The 10,487-nt window shown below is 34.0% G+C and overlaps 1 protein-coding gene across 3 annotated transcripts in view; it reads left to right on the forward strand.

Moving 5' to 3' along the window:
• Positions 1-10,487, forward strand: part of HMBOX1 (homeobox containing 1) — a 361,830-nt gene that overhangs the window by 190,191 nt on the left and 161,152 nt on the right. For all 3 annotated transcript variants that reach the window (XM_006884876.1, XM_006884875.1, XM_006884877.1), the window contains one exon: positions 4,879-4,964. In XM_006884876.1, the coding sequence (XP_006884938.1) occupies positions 4,879-4,964 (86 nt within the window). The remainder of the gene's footprint in view (positions 1-4,878; positions 4,965-10,487) is intronic.

Raw genomic sequence — 10,487 nt, forward strand, 5'->3', positions numbered from 1 at the left:
TCTTTGTTTTCTTGATATTGAGCTTCAATCCATATTGAAGACTGCAGTCCTTGACCTTCTGCAGCAAGCGCTTCAGGTCCTCCTCAGTTTCAGCGAGCAGGGTTGTTGTCAGCTGCATAACGTAGGTTGTTGATGATTCTTCCACAAATCCTGATGCCACATTCTTCCTCGCACAGCCCTTTATGATATTGTTTATAATATTATAGTTATAAAATTATAATTATATAAATATGATTCTTAGGTAGAAACTATCCAATTTGGCAGTGGTTCCAAGGGAAAACATGCTTGCTTATCTTGGAAGTAAGACTTGGAATCAGAGAAAAGGTCATTCTGCTCTGCTCTTGGATTCCATTGGGTCTTGAGATCTAGAAATCATGAAAAATGAGAGATTTAAATAAGACAAGGGAAGAGTAAGGGATTTATTCTCATTAGGGTGGATGTAAAATTTCAGAGAAAGAAAAGATTAGAAGTCAAATAAATGACATTTTTTACTAATAAATCAGTTATTTCCTAGATTACAATTTAACAATTTGAAAGAGAACACATAAACAGGGGCCAAGGGATGTAAGAAAAAGTGAGGTTCGTAGAAATATGTTTTGCATTGATTTAATGGTAAAGTTTTCAGCTTTTGTACAGGAAACATAGATTTGAGTCCTAGCCATTATATTTCATGTGCAACCATCATCTCTGTCATTGGAGGCTTGCAAATTGCTGTAATCCCAAACAGGTTTCAGCAGGGCTTTCAGATGAAGTTTTTAAGAAAGACATGTTTGTCTATTTTGGATAAATAAGCTATAGAAACCGCAGATTTCAGTGGTTTCATCAAATTGTGAATACTCTTTTATTACTCCAGGACTGAATTGATTATAATTAGCAACAACATTAGGGTGCTGTGTTTGGATAATCTGTAAAAAGTTGAGCTGCTAATTCAAGGGTACTATTTTCTTAGCAGTTTAAATCTGCCAGCTGCTTTACATGAGAGAAAAGAGCTGTCTACTTCCATGTGATTTATATCCTTGAAAACCAACTGGAGGATCAGCTATGAGGCAGACCAGATTCAGAGACTGAGAGAGAGAGAAATAGTGTAGCAGTATCAACAGCGTGTGATCCACTGACTGAGCATGGCTGAAATTGTGAGGATGGCACAAGAGCATAGGGCAAGATTTTGATCTGTTCTTAGATCACTGTGAATGATAGACTTAGTGAAATGTAACCAGGACAAACTAGCAATATGTGAAGTTTTAAATACATAAAAGACTTGACTGCGGTGAAAGAAAACCAACTAAATGACATCTCATTGCTTGTATCTAAATTGACTTTACAGACTTCTTTTCATGTCTGTCACCAAGTATCTGATACAGATAATTACCTTAGTTTTACATAGTTATAAAGAATTACTTGTTTCTATGAGAACTTTTCCAATGTTTTAAAAAAACTACCATCAGAGGTTTTTACTATTTTTCAGTTTGAAAATTTATACATTAATTTTTTGTATGTAGTACATGTGCACACATTTGACATTATTTCATTTCTAGAATTAAAAAATTGTACAGCCTTCTGAAGGAAGTTTTAGGACTAATTTTACCAAATTAAAAAACTAAAGTCTTAATTTTATTACTTAGCCATGTTTTGTATATGAAAAGTTGTCTTTAGGGAAGCTGTAGAGGAAGATAGGTTGGTTTTGTTAGGCTCATTGTGGGTTTTTAAAACTTGCCAGGTAGCTTCACCTGTACTCTGTGAAAGTAAAGTGCATACTTTAAAGTATACATATCTTGCATACTTTTTATGCTGCAGTCCCTTGATAGTACCATACTGCAAAGTTGTGAATAATTTACAATCTGAATAATACCCTTTAGAATAATCGAATACTGTTGTTGTTGTTGTTGTTGTTGTTAATTGCTATCAAGTGGAGCACGACACTATGACCAAAAGACCTGAAACCTTTCCATAACTATCGTAGTTTCCCCAAGTTCATAGAGTTTCCAGAGGCATGTGAATTAGGAAGTAGATGCCACTCCTGTTTCCCAACCTATCTTAAACTGGGAGTTCAACCAAACACCACGGGCAACCGTTATGGCATTTCACCCCCCAATTACACAAGGTTCTGCATCACCCAGATTACCCAGCAAACCCAGATTACCTCAGTACAGCAAATTGACAGAAGAGTGCTTCAACTTGGAAGAGTGTTCCTCCAAAATACAATAACATGAGGCCTGAAAAAAAGGGCCCTCTAAGAGGTCTTGTTGACTCTAAACAAGAAGCTATTTAAATAAAAACAACCAAACATTCCACACCACATGACCCTCGACCAAAGTAGGAGCTTCCAACTTACAGAGTCCAGCCGCATCACCCAGTGTCAAATAGAGTATTAGTTCTTATAAAAGACTTGAGCCTATTAAAGATGAATTGGATTTAAAGTTATTTAAATAAATTTATTCAGCAGTTAAGAAAATAACAATTTAATTATTTTATTACAGACAACACATTTTATATTATATATTGGTAAATAATTTCTTAAACTTTTCATTTTCCTAGAGTACTCTGTGCATTGAAATAAGTTTTAATTTTTTTTTTCTTGTCAGATTACTTTCATATGTATCAGAAACCATATGATGTTATTATTTTCTATACCTAAGCCTCTTGGAAAACCTAATGATAAAGACATCTCCTGTTCATCAATACCTGTGTTTTAATCAACAGTTCTTATGTTTGTTTTTAAAATATATTTACTGTGTACATCTCTTATAGACCTAATTTGAAATTAAAAATGTATGCTTTAAAAGAAATATTTCAAATACAAACATATTGTTAAAATGTAGATCAGAAAATAACTTAGTTGTAGAAATTTTAAAAATAGGATTAGAGAGCTGATTTCTTCTATTAGGAATCTTTTGAGTGAGAATTGTCAGCCACTCTCACCTTCCTCTCTTTCCCAGAACTTCCAAAAGAGAGCAAGGTCTCTATAACAACATAGTAGCCTCATGTCACCAAGAAGTTGAAATAACTGATTTGGGTTGTATCATCGTTTTCTTTTCAGGGGAGGAGTTAGAATACTTTGCATTAAAATTTTCTAAATAATCTATAGAAATATTTGAGCCTCTATAAGGAATTTGGATTCCATCCTTAAAATGATTTCTAAAGGTTACATAAACTTTGTATCATACCAGATCAGAATTAGCAGACTTTTTTCTGGCAAAATTTTAATTTTAAAAAGCCACAGAAATTCTTAGCATTTTCTCTTTTGTATTTCACAGGCAAAATTGACAATATGGCATACATAGATGTTTATGTTTGAGGGAATAAAATTCCACAAAACTTTTATTGACATAATTAAAAATATTTAAGTAATAATTGAGAATTCATGTATTCTGTAACACAAGTCCTCTCCTGTAAGGAGTAGAAAATTTTTAGAGGAAATATGTTGCCTAATTGGAGTTTAAAGTTACTGTGTCAGTCATGGAATCAATTTAAGTGTTTATCTGTGAAAACTACCCTTCATTTATAGTTGCATGAAAGCAGGCTGCTGTGTGCATGTAGTTTATAAACCATAGTTTGCTGACCCTTGAATTACATAATTTTTGTTGTTGATGATGGTTGCCATGGAGTCAAGCACAACTGTAAACCATACCAGAAGCATTTCTGTAACTATCGTCGGTCAAAGTTCACAGAGTTTCTAGAGACATGTTGTTTAGGGAGTGGATGCCACTGCTGCTTCTAACTTTAATTACTAGTGACCAAATATCTAGAAGTAGAATCATTTGGTCATATGGTGAATTATGAACTTTAAAGAAATTAACAAGTTCTTTTCCAAAGTAACTGATTATATTAACAACCTATCAGTGTTCAAGTTTTTAATATCCTCATCAACATTTATTGCTTATTATAACTATAAAAATTAAATATTTCTAAGAGCTTGAGACCATAGATAACTGATAATAGATAATTATTTTTCTGTGTTACTTTTGAGGAAAAACCAAAACAGTACTCTATGTAATCCTTTTGGACATAAAGGATTCCATTTTAAGGGTCAATCGAGTGAATATCTAGTCTTCTGAGAATTGGTTGAATTTTTAAATAAGTAAAAACTTTAACAAAGCTTCCTATTGCAGAACAAATGAAGTCTGTAACAGTTAATCCATAGGACACAAAATATAGTGTAAATTCAAATGCAAAATATTCTGACATATATGTAATAGGAAATTAATAATGCTCTTTAAATATTAAAATGTTTATTCAACCCATGCCACTTTAAATATTCTTTTAATTTACATGGGGAAATACGGCAAATTTAAGGATGAAAACATTTTTTTTTCCAAAAGCATTTTTTTAAATGGCTAGTTTTATAGCAATTGAGAGGATGATGAGATTTCTATTTATTTACTAATCAAAGGGATTTCTTCTTATTTATTTACCAGGTTTTAAAATAAACCTCATTTGTGCAGTTGCATAATTAACATGCAAACCCAGTCTACTTACATCTGATTTTTGTTGTTGTTGTTGCTTTTTATTTTTGTAGGATTTCTGTCTGTGTAAGATATATTCATTCCCTGTAATGAAACTTTGTATATAACCATATGGCAGCCTTGTTCCTAATGTGAATTATACACAGCATGCGATTAACCATCCTTCTGGTATGAGACTTATATCTACTGTGGATTCACTAAAGCGTCTGTCTGATGATGTGGTGTTTTAGGACTTAATATTTGTTGATGTTTCTTGGTTTGTTTGAGTCTACATTTTCATATATTTGGTCTGTTAACCTTTTATTTTTGTGTCCTTTCTTTCTGTGTCCTTCTCACCTTTCTGCTTCACCTTTCTTAGCAAAGAGGATTTCTACCTTCAACATACATTGTTGGTCTTGTCTTCTGTTTTTGTTAGGAGGGACAGCAGTGTGATAAAAGAGGAAATCAAAGCCTTTCTTGCCAATCGGAGGATTTCCCAAGCAGTTGTTGCACAGGTAACAGGTAAGAGCTAAAGAGCCCTTTATTCTGGAATCATGTCTGATCTCTGCCTGTAAGTGCAGATGTTGGAATATTGCTTGCTTTTCTGCATTGCAGTGCAGAGCTGTCAACTTAGGCATAATAATATATGCCTGTGATTTAAAACCCATTGTGTCTGATACCATGAAACATCTCTAGTGATTTTTTTTTTGACTTGTGCCTGTAAATTTTATAGCTTTTATAGTAAGCACAGATTTCCCTATTTTATGAGTAAAAGGGTTTATCTCATTGCTTTCAATTGTCACATAGCTATGACACATACACATCCAACTCCTGCCTGTTTACCATATTTTTAAAAGCTCTGCAGTTTTCCAAATTTAATTTCTGACTTTATCAATTAAAAAATGACTCATGAGGATAAAGGAAGTTTGTGTTTTAAGCACTCTCCTGTATGTGAAAGCTTTTTTCTAACCATTACTGAGAAGATGAGAGTTAAATAGCTATTACCATTGTCTTCTCTTTGTTGTTAATTTCCCATCCCATTATCCTTGCAACTCTATTCCCACCTTAGTACCATTGCTAGTATGTGGTGTATATGTGTCATCTTCTATTCAGATTGAATTTTTTATTAGAAGTTCTTATATTTTGGGCTAACATGTCTTTTTCTGGTTAAAATGTGACTTTCCTTTCTTGGCTATCAATAATTTATAGACTTTTGTTAAAGTTAACTTTGACATCATCATTAGAGAAACCAGAGATTGCTTCACCTACATTTTGCAGACAAAGATATAGTTGATACATATGAAAATTACCAGGATGAATCTTTCCCTTTCCTTAATTTTTTTTTTTTTAAACTCTAGCAGGCTACATTACATTGAACTTGTCAGCTTCTAATGGAATAGTTAAATTTAATCTTCTGCAACACTTACCAATTTTAAGATACTGTTTCTGTCCTCCAGGTACTGATACCATAATTGATCTAAAAGGTGGTGGCGGTTAAGTGCCTTTGTGTCAGCTCTGACTCATAGTGCACGTACCACAGAAGGAAGCTCTTTCTACTCCTGCACAACTCTCACAGTTGGGGCTGTTTGAGCCCATTGGTGCAGCCACTTTGTCAGTCCGTCTTGTTGAGCATCTTTGGTTTTTGCTGTGACTCTCCCAAGCATGATGTCCTTCTCCAGGGACTGGTCCCTCCAAATAACATGTTCAGACTATATGAGACAGTGTCTCCCCCTCCTCACTCCTAAAGAACATATTCTGGCTACACTTCTTCTAAGACAGTTACTATTAATCATTAATTTGGTTAAAAATGAACTTGATTCTTAAATTTCATCCTGAGAACCTAATCTGCCAGTCTTATGTAATGTGTGTGTATGTGTAAGTGCACAAATACATATAGTGGGTTTATTTTATTTTTTCTTTTTTTTAATTATTTTAATGAAAATTTACAGAGACTCTGGATTTCCATTCATTCATTGTTGCACTTCTCCTGCCCATCCCTCCCTGCCAGTTCATTCTTCTCTTTGAAAAGTAAAATTCTTTCATTGTTTTACAATCCTTCCCCCTAGTCCACTCCACTATGCAGCCTTTGTTCTGGACTCCTGTCATGACAATAATACCTAATCATATATTCCTTTTAAACAGTTTTCTCCCTCATCTATTTCAATGCAGTATACATAATTTATCCCATCTTTCTCAGTCTCCCCCCGAACCCGAAGATCAGTCCCATTTTACAACAGTGTCACTATGCAGTGTTTGACCCTGTGTGACTGAGATATTTCACTCAGCATAATGTCCTCCAGGATCACCAATTTTTAATAATATTGCATGAGTTTCCTTGTTTTTCAATGCAGCATAGTATTCCATTGTGTGAATATATCACAGCTTCTCTATTCATTTGTTGGTTGATGGGCACTTAGGTTGTTTCCAACTCCTTGCTATTGTGAACAAAGCCACAATAAACATGTGTGTGCCTATATCTGCTTAGGTGGCAGTTATGGTTTCTTTGAGGTATATTCCCAGTAGTGGAATTGCTAGGTCAAATGGTATCTCTATTTGCAACCTTTTGAGAAAGCACCACACCGCCTTCCATTGTGGTTGCACCATTTTACACGTCCACCAACAGTAAATAAGAGTTCCACTTTCCCCACAACCTTGCCAGCATTTGTTGCTTGCTGTTCTGTTAAATTTTGCTATTACTGGGGTGAGATGATAACTCATAGTTGTTTTGCATGTATATTTTTGTAAAAAAAATTTGTTTATAGTAAGAGACTTTAGTTACATAAATACTTTTTCAGTACAGGAGTATTATTATTATTATTGTTATTATTTATGTGTGTACCATCAAATCGGATCTGACTGGTACAGGAGGCAATTGTTCTTCCTTCAGCAGAGTATCTGGTTGGATTTGAACCACACATCTCTAGGATTTCAGTGCATCTCCTTGCCACTTGGCCACCAGAGATCACTAGTACAGAAGTCTTAAGGATTTAAGTGTTGTAATTTTTAAGTATTGTTCAAGAGGATATTTTTTAAACATTGTTACCTTTATCTCCAAGGATTTAGTTATTTTACAAAGGACACTGTGAGTAAACAGGATTTACTGAAACTAGTGATGAGTACTGTGAAATGATGGCTATTAACATTTGGAAATCTTACACAGCCTCAAGATTTGATGTAATAGTATTTTCTCGTTTATACAACTAAAAAATTTATAAAATTGTAATACAGCAATTACCAATTTTATCCTGGAAGGAGGAGAGAGCATGTATGAATATTTTTAATATCCTGAAACATAATTCATCTTGAACTTTCAAAATATTAGCATTTGAAATCCATCCAATGTTTTTGTAAGTCATAATAAAATATCTTAGGTATTTCTTAGATATGTCTAAGAACATAAGATACCCTGTAATGGTTTATAGGCAATATATATCAAATATTGCCTTTTTTGAAAAGGAAGATACGGTCTAACAGTGTATTGCTCAGAATACAGTAGCAGTATTGGCATCACCTGGGAGCTTGTTAGAATTGTTAAAATAGCACTATCTTCTTAACATCATTTGGCACTGAATTTGCTTTTTGACTGGGTCCTCCAGATTTAGCTTTGAGATAGACTGTTCTAGGAGATGGTGGTTAGCTTAACTGACAATTACATCATTGGGCTTCTAGTCTTTAACATTGCCTCAGTCAGAAATAGTCATGATACATCCTACTGTTTGAGAATATACTTAAACATTCATTACCTGTTTTATCACATGGTCCTTCTTTTGCTAAAGTTAAATCCTAGTACTGTGGAATGCATTTAAATGTAAATTCATGCATTTAAAACATTAAATACCATTTTTATCATCTTTCTCTACATTTCACTGAATTTGTCTCTAGTGAAACTTACAAGTTCTTTTATTTCTAGTCACAGTCTGGAAATGTCTTTTTCCTGTTATATTTCCACCTGGTGTCCACTATTATTTTATCAACACACAGCACCCCTATCTCCATCTTTTTGTTTTTCTTCCAACCATTCAATACGTACTTAAAAGATAAAGTCGGCACTTGCCCTTTCCTTAGAGGGGAGAATGCCTACAATTCATCTTATGAAAATGATTACAAAAATTTATATTAGAGATATAGAAATTTGTCATCATTTTCATTAAAACTCTGGTTTTGTTTTGACAATTCTTAAAGTTACATATTTGAGCCTTTTACTTTTTTTCTTCTTATTTTTTTAGCTTATTTTTAAAAAGAGCATTCTTCTATTCTAGTGTTATATTTCCTTCTAATTTTCTTTTAGGACATTTTTACTTAACTATCTCATTAAACACTACAAATCTAAAATGGCACTTACTATTTTATTCTTCAAACTCACTTTCCTTCCTAACTATGTTGTTTTTATTGGTGTTAACAAATATTCTTCTAGCTTTTTAGTGTATAAAAACACTGTTTTTAGGATTAACTTATATTCATTTCTGCTGTCCTTTTGCTATCTCTTGGGTTCTGAAACAACTCAGGGTTGCATCTTTTCTCCATACCTATTCAATCTGTATGTTGAGCAAATTAGTCAGGAAGCTCCGCACTGTGAAGAAGAATGTGGCATCAGGATTGGAAAGAGACTGATCAAAAACCTGCATTATGCAGATGACACAACTTTGCTTGCTGAAAGTAAGGAATACTCGAAGCTCTTGCTCCAGAAGATCAAACTGAGCGGCCTTCAATACAGATTACATTTCACTGTCAAGAAACAACAATAGGCAAAATCATGATAAATAGATACAAATTGAGATTGTCAACAAATTCATCTTACTTGAATCCAGAGTCAGTATACTTGGTACCCTCAGCCAAGAGATCAGGAGGTGTATTCCATTGAAAATATATGTAGTCAAGGACCTTTCCAAATTATTGAGGAGCAATGATGTCAGTTTAAGGACTGAAGTGTGTCTGATTTATAGCCTTTTCTGTAGTTGCTTTGTTGATTAGAGCTAGACAGTCAGTAAGGATGACAGAATAATTAATACCTTTGAATTGTGGTGTTTCAGAAAAGTACTAAATATCCCATGGACTGCCAAAAGAGCAGTTATATTTTGGAGAGGGTGCAGCCAGAGTGCAGTTCCTAGGAGGCAAAGATGATAAGGCTCCATCTCACATACTTTGGGCATATTGATAAAAGACTATTACTTGGACGAGGACATTCTGTTCGGGAAGATTGAGGGACGACAAAAGATAAGTAGACGCTCATCCAGGTGAATTGACACAGTGACTGCAGTAGTAGACTAAAGTATGTCAGAGATAGGTGACACAGGATAGGACAGGATTCGGATCTGTTTTTCATAGGGTCTCTATGAGTTGTACTTACTCAACTCTATGGAACCTAATAAACATAACAACACTTTTTTTCTTTTGAAGTCTGAGTATTTTAAAATATAGTTTTTTTATTATTTTAGTATTGTACTTCCTACTAATTTTATTTTAGGACATTTTTACATATCTTTCTTTTTAAACACTGCATATTTAAAACAGAATTAAAATTTTATTCCTAAAATTTGTTTTCCTTCCCATCTCTGTTATTTTTGTCAGAGTTACAGATATTCTTCTTGCGTCACAGTGTACAAAAAGATAAATGCTGTTTACAGCATTAGCTTTTTTCATCTTTATTTCCTTTTTGCTATCTCTGTAACAGCTTTCCCTCATCATCTTGAGTTCTGTAACAAACTCTGCCTTTTCCTCCTTATGGACAGCCTGTGAAATCTAACTTTCTTCCTTTTAGCTTTAAATTTACTATTTGCCTTCTTCAAGGTTATTTCTCTTTTAAAGCTTTTCTTGCATATTATTACCTCCTGATTCTAAGAGGCTGCTCAGTGGTGTTCTCTGCTTTGTGTTTTGAATTTCTCCTTCTTTTCTGATACCAGTCTATACCATATAAACATATTTATTTTGTTGTTGTTATGTGCCATCGAGTCGTTTCCGACTCATAGCGACCCTTTGCACAACAGCTCTAAACCCTGCTCTATCCTGCGCCAACTGCACCGCCTCTGACACACCCATCCCGATTAC

This window comes from Elephantulus edwardii, unplaced genomic scaffold, assembly GCF_000299155.1.
Source record: "Elephantulus edwardii isolate Elephantulus edwardi_28Jun2011 unplaced genomic scaffold, EleEdw1.0 scaffold00038, whole genome shotgun sequence".
Taxonomy (NCBI): Eukaryota; Metazoa; Chordata; class Mammalia; order Macroscelidea; family Macroscelididae; genus Elephantulus; species Elephantulus edwardii.